Source organism: Erythrolamprus reginae, chromosome 1, assembly GCF_031021105.1.
Source record: "Erythrolamprus reginae isolate rEryReg1 chromosome 1, rEryReg1.hap1, whole genome shotgun sequence".
Taxonomy (NCBI): Eukaryota; Metazoa; Chordata; class Lepidosauria; order Squamata; family Dipsadidae; genus Erythrolamprus; species Erythrolamprus reginae.
The window spans coordinates 421,658,899-421,683,637 of NC_091950.1; the positions used below are offsets into that span (position 1 = coordinate 421,658,899).

The 24,739-nt window shown below is 42.9% G+C and overlaps 1 protein-coding gene across 1 annotated transcript in view; it reads right to left on the reverse strand.

Annotated features, from left to right (window-relative positions):
* Positions 1 to 24,739, reverse strand: part of ULK2 (unc-51 like autophagy activating kinase 2) — a 161,999-nt gene that overhangs the window by 64,867 nt on the left and 72,393 nt on the right. The window contains 6 exon segments of the mRNA XM_070735424.1: positions 567 to 738; positions 2,665 to 2,679; positions 2,681 to 2,754; positions 5,471 to 5,519; positions 19,889 to 19,890; positions 23,343 to 23,425. Of these exon segments, the coding sequence (XP_070591525.1) occupies positions 567 to 738; positions 2,665 to 2,679; positions 2,681 to 2,754; positions 5,471 to 5,519; positions 19,889 to 19,890; positions 23,343 to 23,425 (395 nt within the window).

The following is a 24,739-nucleotide window of genomic DNA, read 5'->3' on the forward strand; positions in this document are numbered from 1 at the left end:
CAAACACAGGTGGCCTGACAAATGATAAATTTTAGCCACCCAGAGTCCTTCGGGAGTGGAGGTGGCATATAAATCCAATAAGTAAAATGAGGGGGGGGGGGGGGTTTTAAAAAAATAAGAAGCTTGGGTATAAAATGTCTCAAACCTTTTACTGGTCTTGTAAAACAGATTTACTCTGACCCTAATTAGCACCTGATAAGCTTGGGTATAAAATGTCTCAAACCTTTTACTGGTCTTGTAAAACAGATTTACTCTGACCCTAATTAGCACCTGATAAAACAACAGCAGAGTTGGAAGGGACCTTGGAGGTCTATTATTGTAGACTGTCTATCATTGCTGTTAGCCGCCCCGAGTTTTCGGAGAGGGGCGGCATATAAATCCAATAAAACTTGAAACGTGAAACTTGATCGACCCAGATTGGATCCTGCAATCACGAATAAGCCAGCCACACAAACACACAACCTAACCAGGCCACGCTCGACAGTGAAAGTCAGTCCAAGCGTCAACAAAGAGGAAACTGAGAATCGGAAGGAGCGGCTGGTTCTTCGTAATGTGGGGAAACTTACACGACTGGTCAGAAGAGATGTTGTGAGGCACCAGGACAAAGTCATCAGTGTCGCAGGAGGAATTCTTGCTACTGGTGCTGGCAGAATCTTTGGACACCTGAAGGTAATTGGGAGGCCCCAAAGGAGGAGAAGAGAGGTTGTCTTCTTGGATGTGCTGCATATCTGGAAGGGACTGGAGAGAAGGTGGAAGAATGTGAGGCAACAGCTTTGCAAAGACAGATGGTGAAATTCTACCTATCATTGTCTCTATACCAGGGTTACTGGCAACTTTTTATTTATTTATTAGAGTTGGAAGGGACCTTGTAAGTTTAGAACTAAGACGCCTTAAACAAGATCTAAGTATTGCCCACGAGATCATATGCTGCAACGTCCTGCCTGTCGGTGACTACTTCAGCTTCAACCACAACAACACAAGAGCACACAAACAGATTTAAACTTAATATTAACCGCTCCAAACTTGACTGTAAAAAATATGACTTCAGTAACCGAGTTGTTGAAGCGTGGAAGTCATTACCGGACTCCATAGTGTCATCCCCAAACCCCCAACACTTTACCCTTAGATTATCCATGGTTGACCTAAGGGGCGAGTACAAGTGCACTAGAGTGCCTTCTGTCCCCTGTCCTATTGCTCTCCTATATCTCCTATTCCTTTCTTCTATTCCTATATCTCTTCTTCTATTCTTTCATTGATATGTTCTATTACTATACCTTCTTTTCTATTATTTCTTATATATTTTACTAGAAAAAAATAGTAGAAATAGAAGTGCAGACTTAGTAAAAAGTTGACAATGTTGAGGGAATTATTTGTTTAGTAGAGTGATGGCGTTCTGGCAAAAACTGTTCTTGTGTCTAGTTGTCTTGTAACAGAACAGAATTAGAAAAGAATTAGAACAGAACAGAAATTAGAGTAGAGTAGAATAGGATAGGAGCAGAGTAGAGTAGGACACAACAGAAGTGGAGTAGAACAGAACAGAAGTAGAATTAGAATAGAAAAGCAAATAGAATAGGAATAGAATAAAAGAGAACAGAACAGAAAGGAACAGAAATATCCTTTATTGGCCAAGTATGATTGGATACACAAGGGATTTGTCTCTGGTGCTTAAGCTCTCAGTGTACCCACATACAACAAAGTGACAAGTCATAGATCATAAATCATATTTATAGAAACATAGAAACATAGAAGACTGACGGCAGAAAAAGACCCCATGGTCCATCTAGTCTGCCCTTTTACTATTTCCTGTATTTTATCTTACAATGGATATATGTTTATCCCAGGCATGTTTAAATTCGGTTACTGTGGATTTACCAACCACGTCTGCTGGAAGTTTGTTCCAAGGATCTACGACTCTTTCAGTAAAATAATATTTTCTGACGTTGCTTTTGATCTTTCCCCCAACTAACTTCAGATTGTGTCCCCTTGTTCTTGTGTTCACTTTCCTGTTAAAAACACTTCCCTCCTGAACCCTATTTAACCCTTTAACATATTTAAATGTTTCGATCATGTCCCCCCCTTTTCCTTCTGTCCTCCAGACTATACAGATTGAGTTCATGAAGTCTTTCCTGATACATTTTATGCTTAAGACCTTCCACCATTCTTGTAGCCCGTCTTTGCACCCGTTCAATTTTGTCAATATCTTTTTGTAGGTGAGGTCTCCAGAACTGGACACGGTATTATTCCAAATGTGGTCTCACCAGCGCTCTATATAGCGGGATCACAATCTCCCTCTTCCTGCTTGTTTTATAGCCACTCATTTATAGCCACTCATCATACAAACAACAAAGTGGTAAGTTGCAAGATACCAAATGGAGAACATAGCAGGAAAGATGAGAAATGAGGGAATAATAGCAATACAGTCAACCACACGGGGGAATTTCTTAGGCCTAAAACAGTGTGATGGGAATTAAAGACGCAGGCTTAATAAAGAGAGATCCAACCTAGAATGAAGGAGAAAGTGCCTGTCAATGAGAACATTTAATATGTGCTGGGGACATGCTTTGATGCCAGAAAATGCCCATCCCTCTGCTCATCAAACCCCCCCCCCCCCAAGAAAATTCAGAAATACAGAGAACCAATTTTCCAAATCTGAGCAGAACTTACTGGAGGAGAAGCAAAACCGGCAGGAGGGAGAGCTACCACAGGATCCACCAGAGACCGACCCAGCAGGTGCCGGAACAGGTACAGGACAAGCTGAATGGAGAGAAAAAAAGAGAAAGAAATGATACCACAGACAAGTGGGCTCCAACAATGTCGTCTGGCGGGACCCAGGGGAAGAGCCTTCTCTGTGGCGGCCCCGACCCTCTGGAATCAGCTCCCTCCAGAGATTAGAACTGCCCCTACCCTCCTTGCCTTTCGTAAACTCCTTAAACCCCACCTCTGTCGTCAAGCGTGGGGGAACTGAGACATCTCCCCCTGCCTATGTAGCGTTAGTGCATGATATGACTGTATGTATGTTTTTTATATTGGGGTTCCTTGTTTTTAGATTTTTTAAATGTACAATTGCTATTTTAGATTTTAAATTATTAGATTTGTCAATACATATTGTTCTTTATCACTGTTGTGAGCCGCCCCGAGTCTATGGAGAGGGGCGGCATACAAATGTAATAAATAAATAAATAAATAAAATAAAATAATGAACAATTCCAAAAGGACAATCATCACTCTTTGCAGGGTATCTGGGCAGCTGCACAACCTCCAGGATCCGAACAAGGTGGGCTGCAGTCCAGATGAGGGGTCTCCAAACTTACCCACTTTTAAAACGCACGGATTTATAACTCCCAGAATTGCTCAGTCGGACTTGTGGACTTCAACTCCCAGAATTCCCCAGCAAGCATGGCTGGCTGGGGAATTCTGGGAGTTGAAGTCCACGAGTCTTAAAAGTTGCCAAATTTGAAGACCTCTGGGCTAGGTTTAACAACTGTGGTGATTCGCTTAACAACGGTGATGAGAAAGTCATAAAATGGGGCAAAACTCACTTAACTGTCCTGCTCAGTAACAGAAATCTGGGGCTCAATTTTGGTCATTAAGTTGGTGATTTACCTCTGTTAAAAAAGTAAGCCATCAAACTACTTACCTAAAGCAATAGTCTTGGTGATTAAAGGACATACATCAGTTCTAAAAACCATTCTACAAGCAGTCCTCAATTTACAGCACTTCGCTTAGTGAGTTTGTGACATGCAAACAAGTGACTTATGGCCATTTTTCACACTTATGACCATTGCTGCATCCCCGTGTTCACATGATTTATATTAGGATGCTTAACAACTGACTCATATTTATGGCTGTTGCTGTGATCCACTTTTGTGACCTTCCGAAAAACTAGAATCACTTAACAACCAAGTTACTGTATTTTTCAGTGTATAAGACTTTTTCCTCCCTAAAAGAGGCTAATAATTATGGTGCATCTTATATGCTGAATGTAACTTTTCCCCCAGCCCTAACTAGCTGCTAACAATCTTCCCAGCAGGCTCTTTCATTGTTTCTCTCTATGAAGAATGTTTTCCAAGTCTTTGCAGGGTTTCTTTCATTACTTTAACTTGCTCCGAGTAAGTTTCTTTCCAGCCCTAACCAGGTGCTAACAATGTTCCCAGCTTTTACCAGCTTGCAAGTTCTTTCATTGTTACTCTCTGCAAAGAAGAATGTTTGCCAAGCCCTAGGTCTTTGCAGGGTGTTTTCCGTTGCTCTAAATGCTCTGAATGTTTCTTTCCATGTGCTAATGATGTTACCAGCTCTTAATGGCTTGCAAGCTCTTTCATTGTTACTCTCTCAGAATAAATTTTTTTCCAACCCTTAACCAGGGGATAAAATAATGTGCTGAAGCTGACCAGACTAAGGACGCTAGTCAGATGAATACCTGGTAAGCAGATTCTTTTCCCTATTTTCCTCCCCAAAAACTAAGGTGCGTCTTAGAAACATAGAAACATAGAAGACTGACGGCAGAAAAAGACCTCATGGTCCATCTAGTCTGCCCTTATACTATTTTCTGTATTTTATCTTAGGATGGATCTATGTTTATCCCAGGCATGTTTAAATTCAGTTACTGTGGATTTATCAACCACGTCTGCTGGAAGTTTGTTCCAATGATCTACTACTCTTTCAGTAAAATAATATTTTCTCATGTTGCTTTTGATCTTTCCCCCAACTAACTTCAGATTGTGTCCCCTTGTTCTTGTGTTCACTTTCCTATTAAAAACACTTCCCTCCTGGACCTTATTTAACCTTTAACATATTTAAATGTTTCGATCATGTCCCCCCCTTTCCCTTCTGACCTCCAGACTATACAGATTGAGTTCATTAAGTCTTTCCTGATACGTCTTATGCTTAAGACCTTCCACCATTCTTGTAGCCTGTCTTTGGACCTGTTCAATTTTGTCAATATAGTTTTGTAGGTGAGGTCTCCAGAACTGAACACAGTATTCCAAATGTGGTCCTACCAGCACTCTATATAAGGGGATCACAATCTCCCTCTTCCTGCTTGTTATACCTCTAGCTATGCAGCCAAGCATCCTACTTGCTTTCCCTACCGCCTGACTGCACTGTTCCACCATTTGATACTGTCAGAAATCACTACCCCTATATATTCCAATGTGTCTATATACTCTGAAAAATGTGCTAACTAATTTAACAAAGGCAGTGCTTCACTTAAGCATGTGGCAAATAACATAAGGGCAAAACTCAAAAAAAAAAATATTCTCGCTGAGTGGCATACATTTTGGGCTTAATTGTGTTCGGCAAGTCGAGGACTATCTGGGTCAGAAACCAATCAAGGTGAAAACGAACAAATCCGCCAATGGGACTGGTTTTATTTAGTCTCCTAACCCAAAGGCCCAAATGAAATAATTTCAGTGTTTCATGCCTTACAGAAAAAAACTCAAAGGTTCAGTTCGGGAAAGACCTTTCGGCTTACATTTTTTGACCGTCGAAACTTGATCCAGGAACGGGTGACCGAAGAAAAGCTTCTGTAAGACAAAAGGAAAAACCACCACAAAACTGAGTCGAGGAATGGCCTTTTACGATCAAAGCCCACTGATGGCTAAGAAAGCAATCGTACACGGTTGGGCAAGCTTTCCAAAGGCAGAGGCAATGCAGTTGGAAACAGAAAACGTATCCTGGGATTTTAAAGAGGGCATGCCCACCTCTTTGGCTTCGCCCAGTGACCGGTCTGGGATATTGAGTGATCTGTTACAGAGTTGGAGTCTTATCTGGTGTCTTGTGACTGTCACTTCCCACCTGGTGGGAGATGAAGTTTCAAAGTATCCAGAGAAGGGCAAGCTGAGAGGTTTCTATTGCTGCCAACCTGCCTTCCATTGAGGACCTGTACAGTGTTCCCTCGCTTTTCGCAGGGAATGTGTTCCGAGACCGCCCCGCGAAAATCGAATTTCCGCGAAGTAGAGATGCGGAAGTAAATACACTATTTTTGGCTATGAACAGTATCACGAGCCTTCCCTTAACAATTTAAACCCCTAAATTGCAATTTCCATTCCCTTAGCAACCATTCAGATTATTACTCACCATGTTTATTTATTAAAGTTTATTAAAAAAAATATTTATTAAAGGCAGACGAAAGTTTGGCGATGACATATGACGTCATTGGGTGGAAAAACCGTGGTATAGGGAAAAAACCCGCGAAGTATTTTTTTAATTAATACTTTTGAAAAACCGTGGTATAGACTTCGCGAAGTTCGAACCCGCGAAAATCGAGGGAACACTGTATACTGCACGAGTCAAAAAGAGGGCAGGGAAAATATTTACTGACCCCTCACATCCTGGACACAAACTGTTTCAACTCCTACCCTCAAAACGTCGCTACAGAGCACTGCACACCAAGACAACTAGACACAAGAACAGTTTTTTTCCGAACGCCATCACTCTGCTAAACAAATAATTCCTCAACACTGCCAAACTATTTATTAAGTCTGCACTACTATTTCTACTAGTTTTTTCTCATCATTCCTATCACCCATTTCCTCCCATGTTGACTGTATGACTGTAACTTGTTGCTTATATCCTAAGATTTTTATTAATATTGCTTCTTCATTGCTTATTTGACCCCTATGACCATCATTAAGTGTCGTACCACATGATTCTTGACAAATGTATATTTTATTTTATGTACGCTGAGAACATATGCACCAAGACAAATTCCTTGTGTGTCTAATCACACTTGGCCAATAAAATTCTATTCTATTCTATTATTATGTCCCTGTTTCCTAATAGTTAGCCATTTTCAGATGGGTGGACTTCAACTCACAGTATACCCCATGCTGGCTGGGGTACCTTGGGAGTTTAGATAGAATAGAATAGATTTATTGGCCAAGTGCGATTGCACACACAAGGAATTTGTCTTTGGTGCATATGCTCTCAGTGTGCGTATGAAGTAAAAAACACTTAATGATTGTCATAGGGGTCAAATAAGCAATAAGGAAACAATACTAATAAAAATCTTAAGGATACAAGCAACAAGGTACAGTGGGAGGAAACGGGTGATAAGGAATGATGAGAAAAAACTAGTAGAAATAGTAGTGCAGAATTCGTAAACAGTTTGGCAGTGTTGAGGGAATTATTTGTTTAGCGGAGTGATGGCATTTGGGAAAAAAACTGTTCTTGTGTCTAGTTGTCTTGGTGTGCAGTGCTGGTAGCAATGTTTTGAGGGGTAGGAGTTGAAATAGTGGCCATAAACTAGGGAGGAGAATCAATTCTAAATTACTGCAATTTAGGTTTGGAAATTGGAAATCCACCTATCTGAACTAAAGCCAAAGATGCTTTTTTTTCTTCCAAAAGGCATCTGGACTTTGTCTTTTTCTTGAAGATTGTGGTTGTAAGTCGAGGACCTACATCTATAAAAAATAAACGATCACACTATTAACCCAAAGCAGTAGTAGAGAGCAGCTCTGCAGGAGACAAAAAAAAAAAATCTTTACAGAGAATCATTAAAAGCTTCCCAGAATATCACTGGGCTGCCAGCCCTGGATGATATCTTTGCATCTCTCTGTTTTTAGGAAATTGCACAATATTCTCAGAGATTCTTCTCATCCTGCTTACAATCTTTTTGGACTGTTGCCTTCTGGCAGAAGATACAGAACAGTAACAGCTCGGACCACACGTTTTCTGAATAGTTTTTTTTTTTAATCCCAGAGCTGTAACTGCACTCAACAATGAAGTAAAGGGTCACCGTTCAGTGAGTTGTAGGACAGCATTACTTGGTCTGTTGTGTGGATGTTTGGGTGGTTCAGGGTGGGGGATTTGTGGTGGGTGGTACTAGCGTATTTGAATAGAAGAAATAGACAGTGAGAAAAAACTAAGGTACAACACACAAAACCAATATTAACTCCTTTTTAATTCTCTTTTCTTTTGTTATAATGAATAGCTGCTAATGGTTTTCTTTCTATTCTTGGCATTTCAAGTTTTGTAACCCCATATTATTTATTTATTTATTTATATATTTATTCGATTTTTATGGCACCCTTCTCCTTAGACTCAGGGCAGCTTACAACATGTTAGCAATAGCACGTTTTTAAAACAGAGCCAGCCTATTGCCCCCACAATCGGGTCCTCATTTTACCCACCTCGGAAGTTAGTGGTTATTAGGTTATTAGTGCTATTGATAAGTTATATTTTTCTTTGTATATCGATAAGTGAAGTTTGACTTAAGACTTTTTTTTAGAAATAACTGAAATAATATTTATAGAAACATAGAAACATAGAAGACTGACGGCAGAAAAAGACCTCATGGTCCATCTAGTCTGCCCTTATACTATTTCCTGTATTTTATCTTACAATGGATATATGTTTATCCCAGGCATGTTTAAATTCAGTTACTGTGGATTTACCAACCACGTCTGCTGGAAGTTTGTTCCAAGGATCTACTACTCTTTCAGTAAAAAAATATTTTCTCACGTTGCTTTTGATCTTTCCCCCAACTAACTTCAGATTGTGTCCCCTTGTTCTTGTGTTCACTTTCCTATTAAAAAACACTTCCCTCCTGAACCCTATTTAACCCTTTAACATATTTAAATGTTTCGATCATGTCCCCCCTTTTCCTTCTGTCCTCCAGACTATACAGATTGAGTTCATGAAGTCTTTCCTGATACGTTTTATGCTTAAGACCTTCCACCATTCTTGTAGCCCATCTTTGGACCCGTTCAATTTTGTCAATATCTTTTTATAGGTGGTCTCCAGAACTGAACACAGTATTCCAAATGTGGTCTCACCAGCGCTCTATATAAGGGGATCACAATCTCCCTCTTCCTGCTTGTTATACCTCTAGCTATGCAGCCAAGCATCCTACTTGCTTTTCCTACTGCCCAACCACACTGCTCACCCATTTTGAGACTGTCAGAAATCACTACCCCTAAATCCTTCTCTTATGAAGTTTTATAGCATTTAATAATATTTATAGTACTAATAGTATTTACACTAGCTAAGTTGTACCTCAAGATACGAACCCCTTGTCTTACGAACAACTCGTGATACGAACCTGGGGTTCAGCAAAATTTTGCCTCTTCTTACAAACTTTTTTCGAGTTACGAACCTGCGTTCGGAGACAGCTGGGAAGCCGCGCGGCTGTTTTAAAAGGTAACAGTCGGGCGGCGGGGCTTCCCAGAAGCCTCCCGAACGCCGGTTCGTAACTCGAACAAAGTTCGTAAGAAGAGGCAAAATTTGGCTGAACCCCGGGTTCGGTTCGGGAGGTTCCTTTCAAGCCCCCCAGGCCGGCTGCGACCTTTTAAAACACCCGCGCTGCTTCGCAGCTGTCTCCTGAAGCCGAACGCGGAAGTTCGGCTTTCCCCGTTCGGCTTCAGGAGACAGCTGCGAAGTGGCGCGGGGTGTTTTAAAAGGTCGCAGCCGGCCTGGGGGGCTTGCCAGCACCCCCCCCCGAACCCGGGTTCGGGGGGGTGCTGGGAAGCCCCCCAGGCCGGCTGTCACCTTTTAAAACAGCCGGAAAGCCGTTCGTATCATGAGGTATTACTGTATTAAGCTTTGAAGTATATTATATTCTCTCCTGTTACTCATCCATATTAAGTAGTTTTCAACTCAAAACTCATCCCTGGAGGTTTTCAAGACGAGACTGGACAGTCATTTGTCTGAAATGGTCTAGGACAGGAGTAGGCAAAGTTGGCTCTTCTATGACATGTGGACTTCAACTCCCAGAATTCCTGAGCTAGCATGGATTGGTTCAGGAATTCTGGGGGTTGAAGCCCACAAGTAGTCATAGACGAGCCAACTTTGCCTATCCCTTGCCTTGTGATTTTCAACCTTTTTTGAGCCGCGGCACATTTTTTACATTTACAAAATCCTGGAGCACATCACCAACCAAAATGACACAAAATTACATTCTAAGACACTCTGCTCTCTTTTTCCATCCCTGTCTCCTCCCCACCTTTGTGTGTGTGTATACACACTCTTGAACTATTTCCAAAAACAGGTGAGGGCTGGGTTTTTTTTTCTCTCTTATTCTTTGGGTGCTTTTTATCATATGCTTTAAATCAAGAGTCACTTCTTTCTCATTTTTTCCTCTCTCTTTCCTGTCATTCTCTGTCTCAATCATTTTCTCCTTTCTCTTTTTCCCTACCCTTTTTGCTCATTTCTCTCTGTCTCTCTCTCCCTTCCTCTCCTTTTCTCTCTCTTGCTTTCTTTCTCTCTTGCTTTCTTTCTCTCTTTCTCTCTCTCTCTTGCTTTCTTTCTCTCTCACTCTTGCGTTCTCTCTCTTTCTCTTTTCTTTCTCTCTCTTGCTTTCTCTCTCTCTCTCACTCTCTCAGCAAAAAGTTGCGAGAGCGGAACCTGAGCTTCCTTCTTCGTGGCACACCTGACCATGTCTTGCGGCACACTAGTGTGCCACAGCACACTGGTTGAAAAACACTGGTCTAGGATCTCCTGCTTGAGCAGGGGGTTGGACTCGAAGACCTCCAGGGAACCCTTTCTATTAAAATCAATGAAAGGGCTTGTCTCCAGAAATTGGGTGAGTGCTCCCAACACTGAAGGGTTTTCAGAAGAGATTAGATAACAATCGCTGCCGACCTGCCTTCCATTGAGGACCTGTATGTTGCACAAGTCAAAAAGAGGGCCGTGAAAATATTTACTGACCCCTCGCATCCTGGACATAAACTGTTTCAACTCCTACCCTCAAAATGTCGCTACAGAGCACTGCACACCAAGACAACTGGACACAAGGACAGTTTTTTCCCAAACACCATCACTCTGCTGGCCGGTCGCAGTCGGTGTTAGTGGGGGGTCAGAGGTCGGCTCCGAGGTCTCTCCCTTGTGGGGTGCCTCAGGGGTCGGTCCTCTCCCCCTTGCTATTTAACATCTACATGAAACCGCTGGGTGAGATCATCCAAGGACATGGGGTGAGGTATCATCAATATGCCGATGATACCCAGCTTTACATCTCCACCCCATGCCCAGTCAACGAAGCGGTGGAAGTGATGTGCTGGTGTCTGGAGGCTGTGGGGGCCTGGATGGGTGTCAACAGACTCAAACTCAACCCGGATAAGACGGAGTGGCTGTGGGTTTTGCCTCCCAAGGACAATTCCATCTGTCCATCCATTACCCCAGGGGGGGGGGAAATTATCGGAGAGGGTCCACAACTTGGGCGTCCTCCTCGATCCACAGCTCACATTAGAGAACCATCTTTCAGCTGTGGCGAGGGGGGCGTTTGCCCAGGTCCGCCTGGTGCACCAGTTGCGGCCCTATCTGGACCGGGACTCACTGCTCACAGTCACTCATGCCTTTATCACCTCGAGGTTCGACTACTGTAATGCTCTCTACATGGGGCTACCTCTGAAGAGTGTTCGGAAACTTCAGATCGTGCAGAATGCAGCTGCGAGAGCAGTCATGGGCTTCCCCAGGTATGCCCATATTACACCAACACTCCGCAGTCTGCATTGGTTGCCGATCAGTTTCCGGTCACAATTCAAAGTGTTGGTTATGACCTTTAAAGCCCTTCATGGCATCAGACCAGAATATCTCCGCAATCCCAGCAACCGATTAGGTCCCACAGAGTTGGCCTTCTCCGGGTCCCGTTGACTAAACAATGTAGTCTGGGGGCTCCCAGGGGAAGAGCCTTCTCTGTGGCGGCCCCGACTCTCTGGAACCATCTCCCCCCCGGAGATTAGAACTGCCCCCCCACCCTCCTTGCCTTCCATAAACTCCTTAAAACTCACCTCTGTCAGGCATGGGGGAATTGAGACTTTCCCTAGGCTTATAAAAGTTATGCATGGTATGCTTGTATGTATGAGTGGTTCTTTAAATTGGGATTTTTAAGATTATTTTTAATATTAGATTTGTTTACTTTGTCTTTTTATACTGTTGTTAGCCGCCCCGAGTCTTCGGAGAGGGGCGGCATACAAATCTAATAAATAGATAGATAGATAGATAGATAGATAGATAGATAGATAGATAGATAGATAGATAGATAGATAGATTAGATAGATAGATAGATACATAAATACATAAATACATAAATAAATAAATTTCCCTCAACACTGTCAAACTATTTACTAAGTCTGCACTACTATTACTAGTTTTTTTGTCATAATCCCTATCACTCATTTCCTCCAACATATGACAGTTTGACTGTAACTTGTTGCTAGTGTCATAAGATTTTTATTAATATTGATTGTTCCCTCATTGCGTATTTGACCTCTATGACAATCATTAAGTGTTTTTTACCTCATGATTCTTGACAAACGTCTCTTTTTCTTTCATGTACACTGAGAGGATATGCACCAAAGACAAATTCCTTGTGTGTGCAATCACACTTGGCCAATAAAGAATTTTATCCCTATCCCTAAAAAGAGAGCGGTGAAAATATTGATTACATTTTACCGATCTCAAAAGGATGGACGGTTGAGTCAACCTTGAGCCAGTCAGGATTGAACCAGGTTCGCCTGGTGCACCAGTTGCGGCCCTATCTGGACCGGGAGTCATTGCTCACAGTCACTCATGCCCTCATCACCTCGAGGTTCGACTACTGTAACGCTCTCTACATGGGGCTACCTTTGAAGAGTGTTTGGAAACTTCAGATCGTGAAGAATGCAGCTGCGAGAGCCGTCGTGGGCTTCCCCAGGTATGCCCATGTTACACCAACACTCCGCAGTCTGCATTGGCTGCCGATTAGTTTCCGGTCACAATTCAAAGTGTTGGTTATGACCTATAAAGCCCTTCATAGCATCGGACCAGAATACCTCTGGGACCGCCTTCTGCCGCACGAATCCCAGCGACCGGTTAGGTCCCACAGAGTTGGCCTTCTCCTGGTCCCGTTGACTAAACAATGTCGTTTGGCGGGACCCGGGAGAAGAGCCTTCTCTGTGGCGGCCCCGACCATCTGGAACCAGCTCCCCCCCGGAGATTAGAACTGCCCCCACCCTCCTTGCCTTTCGTAAAGTTCTTAAGACCCATCTCTGCCGTCAGGCATGGGGGAACTGAGACATCTCCCCCAGGCCCATACAGTTTATACATGGTATGTTTGTGTGTATGTTTGTTTTTAATAATGGGGTTTTTAGCGTTTTTTAAATTATTAGATTTGTTCTTACATTGTTCTTGTTATTGTTGTGAGCCGCCCCGAGTCTACGGAGAGGGGCGGCATACAAATCTAATGAATAAATAAATAATAAATAAACAAACTTCCTGGTAGTGGGCAGAGTTTAGGCCACAATGCGGCCTTCTAACCACCATGTTAGACGTCAAGGGCTACCCGCTATGGTGATTCCATTTCAATGTCACACGCTGGCTGGCTGTCCTTGATTCCACTAAGGGCGAATCTATTCAAAGGCAGCTTTCTTGCCAAGACCGTTCTCCTCCATTTGAGAAGGAGAGACTTATCAATTCTCCTCACAGGGGAGTCTCTGCCCTTCAGAGCTGCCGAAGGGGGAATCGGATCGATGAAGAGGGCATCTGCATTACAGTCAGAAAGTGGCAGGCTTTCAGATTAGAATTCTTTATTGGCCAAGTGTGAATGGACACACAAGGAATTTGTCTTTGGTGCAGATGCTCTCAGTGTGCATAAAATAAAATATACATTTCTCAAGAATCATGAGGTAAAAAACACACTGATTGCCTTTTGGGGTCAAATAAGCAATGAAGAAACAATATTAATAAAAATCTTAAGAATACAAGCAACGTCACAGTCATACAATCCTAAGTGGGAGGAAATGGGTGATACGGATGATGAGAAAAATCTAGTAGTAATAGTGGTGCAGACTTAGTATTTGGTCTGACAAAGTTGAGGGAGTTATTTGTTTAGCAGAGTGATGTATCCTGGATGCCTGAATGTGAATGAACGATTTTTAATGTTCCAGGGTTTTTAGGGTAGGTAGTTATATTAATTGGATTTTAGATTTTGATATTGTATACTGTACTGTCTTTTATTATGTTGTGAGCCGCCCCGAGTCTTTGGAGAGGGGCGGCATACAAATCCAATATATATATATAGGCTACTGTAGCCTAGAGGATAATTTTCTGCCTTACAAGGCAAAGGTTGCAGGTTCAAGTCCCAGTGGGTATGGCTAGCTGATGAGGCCAAAATAAGGCCGAAATAGAACTATCCTAGTCTCCCTTAATTTTCAAATTCAGCAAAAAAACATGTGACACATATAGACAGAATTGACGGCTATCAATAAAATTAACTGCCTTGGAAATGGCCCTGGGTTGGGCCGAGAGGCAAATAAGGAGCTGTGATGTTCCTTCAATACAACAGGGTGATTCGACACAAAAATATGTAACCTTCCCCTGGTGCAGAGCTGAAGGGATTGGATACTGTAACCTAGAGGATAATTCTCTGCCTTACAAGGCAAAGGTTGCAGGTTCAAGTCCCAGTGGGTATGGCTAGCTGATGAGGCCAAAATAGATCTATCCTAATCTCCCTTAATTTTCAAATTCAGCAAAAAAATATGTGACACATACAGATAGAATTGTTGGCTATCAATAAAATTAACTGCCTTGGAAATGGTCCTGGGTTGGGCCAAGAGGCAAATAAGGAGCTGTGATGTTCCTTCAATACAACAAGGTGATTCGACACAAAAATATGTAACCCTTCCCTGGTGTAGAGCTGAAGGGATTGGATACTGTAACCTAGAGGATAATTCTCTGCCTTACATGGCAAAGGTTGCAGGTTCAAGTCCCAGTGGGTATGGCTAGCTGATGAGGCCAAAATAAGGCCGAATAAAATCTATCCTAGTCTCCCTTAATTTTCAAATTCAGCAAAAAAACATGTGACACACACACACACACACAGACAGACACACAGACAGACAGATATAGATAAATAGACAGACAGTCAGACAGATTCACTGTTAGCTTTTTATAAATTGCAAACCCAACAGAGTTGAAACCCACAAGTCTTAAAGTTGCCAAGTTTGGGGACCCCTGTTTTTTAAAAAAAGACAAAAGCAGCTTGGTTCGAGAGGGAGGGAGCGAAAACACCTGCAGTCTACAACTGTGTAACACTTTTGTTGGGGCTATCAAAAGCAAACACAAACTCCCCCACACATGGGTGGACATGTTAAATGCTTTGTTGTTCTTACGCGGGCAACAACCGCAACAAGTTGGCAGTTGAAACGCCTTCTCTCCAAATACCTGTTCTTCAACCAACAAGAAGTACGTTCAACCTTTAACCTTCCAGGTGAGATAAGAAGTCATCCTCTTATTGACAAACGGTTCCTCGGAACTTTGCAGGAAAAAAACCCCCGATCTGTTTTTGTGTTTACGTGTCAATGATTACGGGGTGGATGTTCTCCACCCGCCTCCCATAAACCTCCTGCCCGTTTAAAAAAAAAAAAAACAACTTTGTGTTTTTCCGCAGCGAATTGTAGGTGGGGATGATTATCAAAGTTTAAAGCAAAGTATGTGTGTGTTGGCAAAGCAAACGAGGAGGGTTTGAAATCGAGAGCACATCAGCCACCTGGAACATTTGAAATCCCTGGAGGAAATGACGGGGCATCTCCCCCCCACACACACCCAAGGCAGAACAGGGTGTTCTGAAACCCAGATGGAATGATCTTTAAAATCTGTGCCGGAAAAATACAGCTGCGTTACCTGGGACGAGAACAGGGTGTCCCGGACGATGAGTTTACAAGAACCAATGGAGCGGTGGCTTTAAAAGGGCTCTAAATATTTCTTATCTTACTGATTAAACTTCCACTGGACCTGTGTCCTTGTATCTCAAGTATTTTTCCAAATATCGGCAGACGGATGGGGGTTGGTTTTTTTACACTCGCAACTACAATCTTATGATAATACCGTGTTTCCCCGAAAATAAGACACTGTCTTATATTAATTTTTGCTCCAAAAGTGGTGCTACGTCTTATTTTCGGGGGGGGGGGGGCTTATATTTCTCAAATAAGACAAATTCACAGGCAGAAAAGCTGACACCCCCAAAGAAAGTGTACCGTACGGTACACTGATTACGGTACGGTACCTGTCAGCATGGCACCCACACACACAAACGACGGCACTTATATGGTACAACAGTATACTCCCGCTATTGCAGCTTCCGGACACCAGAGGCACTACAGTCTACGCACTGTAGTGGAGACTGTAATGGCGGTGAGACAGTAGCAGATTGTGTCTGCTGTACTGGACGGTACAAAGCGATGGAAGTGGCCAGCAGGGGACGCCACATTATTACGGTACCGCTATGAACAGCTTTGAATGGTACCGTAGGTTTTTCCACCATACCCTATGTAAACTTGACTACGCCTTATTTTCGGGGGGTGCCTTATATTAGCAAATTCTGCAAAACCTCTGACATGCCTTACTTTTGGGGTACGTCTTATTTTCGGGGAAACAGGGTAATGATGATGATACAGAGTTGAAAGGGACCTTGGAGGTCTTCTAGTCCAACCCCCTGCTTAGGCAGGAAACCCTATACCAGACAACAAAAATCTTGCTGTTAATTGCGAAGCTGTGTCCGACACATCAAGGGCCCATGAGCAATGTTCCTTCAGGCCTTCCTGCGTTCTACCATCATCTATTTTACTGAAAGAGTAGCAGATGCTTGGAACAAACTTCCAGCAGACGTGGTTGGTAAATCCACAGTAACTGAATTTAAACATGCCAGGGATAAACATAGATCCACCCTACAGGAAACAGTATAAGGGCAGACTAGATGGACCATGAGGTCTTTCTCTGCCATCAATCTTCTATGTTTCTGGAGTCCATTTAAGCTCATGCTGACCGCCTGCTTCAGTGTATCCATCCAGCCACCTCCTTCTCTGTCGTCCTCTTCTTCTTTTGCCCTCCATCGTTCCCAGCATTAGGCTCTTCTCCAGGGAGTCCTAGTCTTTGAGTTTCATCTTCAGAATCTGGCCTTCTAAAGAACAGTCGGGGTTGATCTCCTCTAGGACTGACCGGTTGGATGGCCTTGCAGTCCGAGGGACTCGCAGGAGTCTTCTCCACCACCAGAGTTCAAAGGCCTCCATTCTTTGGCTCTCAGCCTTCCTTATGGTCCAACTTTCACAGCTATACATTGCAACTGGGGAAACCACTGATTTTTAGTATGCTGTCTAGATTTGCCATAGAATAGAATAGAATAGAATAGAATAACAGAGTTGGAAGGGACCTTGGAGGTCTTCTAGTCCAACCTCCAGCGTAGGCAGGATTTCAAGGTTCCAGGTACATCCAAACTAAATCAGAATCTGAGTCAAAGTACCGTGTTCCCTTGACTTTTGCGGGTCCGACATTCGCGAAAAGTCTATACCACGGTTTTTCAAAGAATATATTAATTTAAAAATGATTTACGTTTTTTTTTCTACACCACGGTTTTTCCCGTCTGTGACGTCATACGTCATCGCCAAATTATTGTTAATAAATATTTAAGTTAATTAATATTATGATCATTAAGTATCTTCTTCAATGGTGAGTACCAGTTATAATGGCGAGTAATAATCTAAAGGTTGTTAAGAGAATGGGAAATTGTAATTTAAGGGTTTAAAGTGTTAGGGGATGTCCTGCGATACTGTTCACATCCAAAATTAATGTACTGTAATTACTTCTGCATCTCTACTTCGCGGAAATTTGATTTTCGCGGGCGGTCTTGGAACACAGCCCCCGCGAAAGTCAAGGAAACACTGTGTTCCTCAAAATGCCAATTTATTTCTGGAGCCATCCTGGTGCCTACACAGGGAAATCTGGATCTCAGTTTCCCACTCAGTCAAAAGTTCACATCCCTTGTCCCCCACCCACATGTTGCCCACTCAGATTGTGCCAGCGTGGCCAGTCCCTCTTCCGCTTCCGCCCAGGTGGGTGAGCATAGGATGGCCTTGAACCACTCACAAGACTGCTTTGTGGCTGTATCTGCTCCCTCATGAAAATCATCCCTCCCAAGTCCATTTAGCGACTGTGCTCCTAACTTCACTGCTGTAATTCACTTAGCCTCTACGGCAGTGGTTCTCAACCTGGGGGTCGGGCCCCCTTTGGGGGGGTCGAATGACCGTTTCGCAGTGGTCTCATAAGACCACGGGAAAATGCAAATTCCCCCTGGTGTTAGGAACTAAAGCTTCTATTCCGGCGCCTTAGAACATATTTTTACAATCCGACCAATCAGGCGTTTGCAGTGGACGTGCCCCTCTGACCTTCCTGCCAATCAGCTCAAAGCTCTCTTGGGAGAATGGGCGCTAGACTTACCCTGTTTCCCCGAAAATAAATTAATTAATTTTTGCTCCCAAAGATGTGCTACGTCCTATTTTCAGGGGACGTCTTATTTATTTTTTTTGCAATGAAGAAAAATTCATATTTATTGCCGAACAAAAAAAAGGGAACATTTATTATACACTGTACAGAAGTTGACATCACAAACCAGCATAACCAGACAAACTGGGAATTCTATCAAGAATTTCTTACTACTACCGTACTATTATTTCCATGTACAACAATTAATGGTATGGTACATTTACCAATATTTACGGTTTGAACAGAAACGAAACGTCTCCTACGTCTTACTTTCGGGGGTGACTTATTTTCGGGGAAACAGGGTATGGTTAGGGGTCACCACAACATGAGGAAGTGCATTAAAGGGCCGCGGCATTAGAAAGATTTATTTATTTATTTATTTATGTGTTTATTTATTTGTTTATTTATTTATTTATTTACTTATTTACTTACTTACTTACTTACTTACTTACTTATTTATTGTTAGAGTTGAAAGGGACCATGAAGGCCATCGAGTTCAACCCCCTGCCCAAGCAGGAACCCTATAGCACACCAGTCAAGTGGCAGTTCAATCTTCTCTTTAAAATGTCCAGAGTGTTGGAGTTCACAACGTCCGCTGGTAGGTTGTTCCATTGGTTGATCGCTCTGACCATCAGGAAGTTCCTCCTTATCTCCATGTTGAATCTCTCCTTGGTCAGCTTCCAGCCGTTGTTCCTCGTCCGGCCCTCTGGTGTCCTGGGGAATAAAGTGATCCCCTCCTCTCTGTGACATCCCCTCGTATACTTGTAGACCGCTATCATGTCCGCTCTGGCCCTCCTTTTCTCTAGGCTATCCATACCCAGTTCCCTCAGTCTCTCTTTGTAAGTCTTGGTTTCCAGTCCCTTAATCATCTTGGTTGCTCTTTTTTGCACCTTCTCCAGTTTCAATGTCTCTTTTGAACTGTGGTGACCAGAACTGAACACAGTACTCCAAGTGTGGTCGGACCAGGGCGTAGTAGAGTGGTATTAAGCAGAGGTTGAGAACCTCTGCTCTACAGCAAGAAAGGACGTAGAACGGGGCAAAGAACAATTGTCTCCCCAGCAACCAAACTTGGGAGCTCCATTGTGGCCATTAGAAACATAGAAGACTGACGGCAGAAAAATACCTCATGGTCCATCTAGTCTGCCCTTATACTATTTCCTATATTTTATCTTACAATGGATATATGTTTATCCTAGGCATGTTTAAATTCAGTTACTGTGGATTTACCAACCACGTCTGCTGGAAGTTTGTTCCAAGGATCTACTAATCTTTCAGTAAAATAATATTTTCTCATGTTGCCTTTGATCTTTCCCCCAACTAACTTCAGATTGTGTCCCCTTGTTCTTGTGTTCACTTTGCTATTAAAAACACTTCCCTCCTGAACCCTATTTAACCCTTTAACATATTTAAATGTTTTGATCATGTCCCCCCCTTTTCCTTCTGTCCTCCAGACTATACAGATTGAGTTCATTAAGTCTTTCCTGATACGTTTTATGCTTAAGACCTTCCACCATTCTTGTAGCCCGTCTTTGGACCCGTTCAATTTTGTCAATATCTTTTTGTAAGTGAGGTCTCCAGAACTGAACACAGTACTCCAAATGTGGTCTCACCAGCGCTCTATATAAGGGGATCACAATCTCCCTCTTCCTGCTTGTTATACCTCTAGCTATGCAGCCAAGCATCCTACTTGCTTTTCCTACTGCCCAACCACACTGCCCATTTTGAGACTGTCAGAAATCACTGCCCCTAAATCCTTCTCTTCTGAAGTTTTTGCTAACACAGAACTGCCAATGCAATACTCAGATTGAGGATTCCTTTTCCCCAAGTGCATTAAGTTGCAGACTGCACGCAGGAACAAATGCTTTAAAAGAAATCTATTATAATTTCCAGGCGACGGCTGAACCACCAAAGCAAGAATTCTAAATGTCATTTTCTCCCCCTCTTCCCTCCCCAGCTTTCTTCCTCTGTTGTTTGTGGAGTCATTTCTCTTTCCGAGAATTTCTTTTCAACGGAGAACAAAGTTTACTCAATTCCAGGCAAAGTGAAATATGGGCAAAGGGGACAAAATGCAAACCGACAACAAAACAAACCCCATTCTTTCCCTGCAGGCAATTAAAGCTAAATTGGAGCAATTGTTTTTCCATCTCCTGGGCATCGTCTGATCACACAACTTGAGTTGGCAACGTGAGAATTTCATCATAAACTTCCCCAGACAACAATCGCAAGAGCCAAGGAAGATGTCAGACGTCAGCGCTATAAATAACCTGGCAAAGCTATTTCCAGAACTGGTTTTGTTCTAGCTTATTTTTTTTTATTATTAATCATTAACGCAACGGGGTGGACTATCGAAGCTGCTTACGAGCTCGTTCCTGCTTTAAATGTTACTTAAAAGAAATAAACACAGGCTTGGAACATGACTGTGCTTCTAAGAAATTCAGGATTATCTAAGCAATCTCACGCTGTTTACCAGGGCCTAACTGGAAGCCTTCCCAATCCCCATCATCGCCGGGCATGGCTGGGCACGGAACCAACTGCTGAGCCAGAGTGACAAACTCAGGGGGGAAATTGGCCATTCTGCGGCTATTGGCATTTTAATGCCGTCTTCTCTCAATTAGAGCTCTTGTGGACTAAAATTAAAAAAATAAAATAAAACGAGATGCCATCGGGAAATCGATCCAGATTTAACCACTGGAATGAAAGAGACCAGATAATAAACCCAGATAATAAAACACTTATCCGGCTAGGTGCTGGGCCAAACGATAGGATTGGAAGTCACTGAGAAAGGAACTACTGTACTACTTATTTTTTAATAATTGTCCTCTAGTGCAGTGTTTCCCAACCTTGGCATTCGCTGGCTGGGGAATTCTGGGAGTTGAAGTCCAAATATCTTCAAGTTGCCAAGGTTGGGAAACACTGCTCTAGTGGATAGGATGGGATAGAATAGAATAAAAAGGAGAGAATGGAATGGAATCTATGGAGAATAGAATAAAGAATAGAATAGAATAGGGAAATAATAGAACAATAGGATAGAATTGAACAGAATCTTTATAATTTATTTATTTATTGGATTTGTATGCCACCCCTCTCCGTAGACTTGGAGCGGCTAACAACAGTAATAAAAAACATCATGTAAATCCAATACTAAAAACAACAAAAAAACCCTAATTGTAAAACCAAACATCCATACAAACAAACATACCATGCATAAATTGTAAAGGCCTAGGGGGAAAGAATATCTCAGTTCCCCCATGCCTGACAGCAGAGGTGGGTTTTAAGGAGCTTACGAAAGGCGAGGAGGGTGGGGGCAATTCTAATCTCCGGGGGGGAGTTGGTTCCAGAGGGCCGGGGCCGCCACAGAGAAGGCTTTTCCCCTGGGCCCCGCCAAACGACATTGTTACTTTGCATGTACACTAATTGGCATACATTAGAAATCAAATTTTCTTGCATACAGCTGTTAAAAGGTCACCATCTCCAATTTTACACTACATAAACATGACAAGGACAGAGCTTTCTATAAAACGAGGCAGATGATTTTTGCCACTAATTATTCTACTCTGATTTATTTTAGAGCAGTGGTTTTCAATTCCGGTCTGTCGATCCATAATAAAAGGTTGGCTGGTTGGTGCTGAGCTGGCACTGGGTGAGGTGGCTTGGGGAAGCTTATAGAATAGAATAGAATAGAATAGAATAGAATATTGATAAAAATCTTAAGGATACAAGCAATAAGTTAGAGTCATATAGTCATAAGTGGGAGGAAATGGGTGATAGGAATGATGAGAAAAAACTAGTAAAAATAGTAGTGCAGACTTACTAAATAGTTTAACAGTGTTGAGGGAATTAGTTGTTTAGCAGAGTGATGGCGTTCAGGGGAAAAACTGTTCTCGTGTCTAGTTGTCTTGGTGTGCAGTGCTCTGTAGCGACGTTTTGAGGGTAGGAGTTGAAACAGTTTGTTACTATTATTATTATTATTATTACTACTACTACTATTATTATTATTATTATACTCAATAAACCTTTTATTTATGTTGCTTTATATCTTTCTTTTTTTTACTATTATTATTATTATTATTATTATTATTCACAAAAAAACAGTAATATACAGCAAACAAGATTTATATGCTGGATTTCGTATCACAATATCACAAGTTGAACACTTCCCAAGTGTCTAGGACTGTGTGATGTATTTTCGTATGATGCGCACAGATCCAAGTACAGTGGCCTTTTGCTACTGACAGATTGTGATTTTGTCAAAGTTTATTCTTTTCAAATGCTGGCTGAGGTCTTTGGGCACAGCACCCAAGGTGCTGATATTATTGTTGTTGTTATTATTGTTGTTATTACTATTATTATTATTATCCTGCAAAGAAATGAAGTTTGACACCCATGTATTAAGGGAAAATATGGGAAGGGATTTTTGTATGAAATCCCCTGAGCTCTTAAAGGAAAGGCAGGAAATAATAACTCCGGCCAATGAAACAGGAAATGCTGTCCGAGTCAAGCTGACCTTTCCTGCAACCAACGAAAGGTCCACAATCCATCAATTTGAGCTTCTCGTAAAAAGTCATTGCCCTGTTTGTTTGAACGGATCATTGCTCTGATTGCAAACTGGTTTGGGCACAGGGAAAAGGAAAGAAATAAAGAAAGAGGGAGGGAGGGAGGGAGGGAGAAAGAAAGGGAGGGAGGGAGAGAGAAAGGGAGGGAGAAAGAAAGAAAGAAAGAAAGAAAGAGGAAGGGAGAAAGGGAGGGAGAGAGGGAGAGAGAAAGCAAGCAAGAAAGAAAGAGAGGGAGGGAGGGAGAAAGGGAGGGAGAGAGAGAGAGAAAGAAAGAAAGAAAGAAAGAAAGAAAGAGGGAGAAAGGGAGGGAGGGAGAAAGGAAGAGGAAGGGAGAAAGGGAGGGAGGGAGAGAGAAAGCAAGCAAGCAAGAAAGAGAGGGAGGGAGGGAGAAAGGGAGGGAGAGAGAGAGAGAAAGAAAGAAAGAGGGAGAGAGAAAGGGAGGGAGGGAGAAAGAAAGAGAGAGAAAGAAAGAAAGAAAGAAAGAAAGAAAGAAAGAAAGAAAGAGGGAGAGAGAAAGGGAGGGAGGGAGCTTTTTAAAAGCATCCCGGATCTTTTACTCACCAAAGTCCATTCTGTCTTTCTGGTTTCTCTGAAGTAAGTTCAGAAGCAAATTGGACAAGTAAGCTGATGTTTCTCTGGGGATGCTAAAAGCAAAATAAAAAGATTTATGGTGAGAAAATCAAGCTCACCTAATTATTCATATAACTACAGCAGCCAGATTAGCATTCGCGCAATGGTGGAAAAACGAAGATATACCCTGTTGTGATTCAGCCTGAGGCTCCTCAGGGACCGGCTGGATCTCTGCCGGATCCATGCCCAGAGGAGGAGGACAGTGACCAGGAGGGGGAGGATCAGGCAGACGGGGGAGAGGAACGTCCGGAAGAGGAGGAGGGAGAGCAACCTGAGACCCCCGGGGGGGGGGGGGGGGCGTCTCCCCAGCTAGTAGCCTGGATTCATTGGATGAAGACGCACAGGCTATAATAGACATGAGGCAGAGACGTGCGGCTCAAAGACGGGGCCAATTAGAAAGGTATTTCCATCCCTGAATTGGCAACAGCTGGGTTTGGGTGTGGTTCTCCTCAGCAGGGTTGAAAAGGCAGGCCCGCCCTTACAGTCTTGTGGAGAGTTATCAACTGGGAGTCCTGTGACCTTGCTTCGATTCTTGGCTTCTCTGATCTTGGCTTGTGGCCTAGAAGGCTGAAAGACTTGGGGGAGGCGTGGGTTTTATTATCTCCAGCGTTGTTTTTGCCAGCAAGAATCCTGTTTTATTGCCTGGCCTTCGTGAAACCTCTGTGAAGCTTCATTGTGTTCCTGTCTGTAAGAACAGTTTTTGTTACCTGTGTTTGCTTTCCAGTATATAAACTGCCTTTGCTTTTTACCAGTGTGTCTGGATACTCTTTTTGGTTGGTGTTGGCGTCTGGGGGGACCCAGACAGAACATACCCCAAGAAGACTTAATAATAGGGAAAATCAAATATTGTGCAGAAATGACTAAGTTAACTATGGCAGTTAGAAATCATACTGAGTCCTCATTTAATAATTGTTGGGACCCTTTCTACTGTCGGTTAGGGAAAAAAAGAACAACTTGCCTAACAAATCACAAGAACTGTATACAGTGATCCCTCTATTATCGCGAGGGTTCCGTTCCAAGACCCCTCACAATAATCGATTTTTCGGGATGTAGTGGTGCGGAAGTAAAAACACCATCTGCGCATGCGCGCCCCTTTTTCCATGGCCGCGCATGCGCAGATGGTGTTTTTACTTCCGCACCTGGGAAGACCCAGCAGCTGAGGAGCCGCCTGCCTGCCCGCTTGTCCGGCCGCCGCTTGTCCGGCCGCCGCTTGTCTGCCGCTTTTCCGCTTGTCCGGCCGCCGCTTGTCCGGCCGCCGCTTTTCCGCCGCTTGTCCGGCCGCCGCTTTTCCGCTCGCCGCTTGTCCGCCCGCCGCTTGTCCGCTCGCC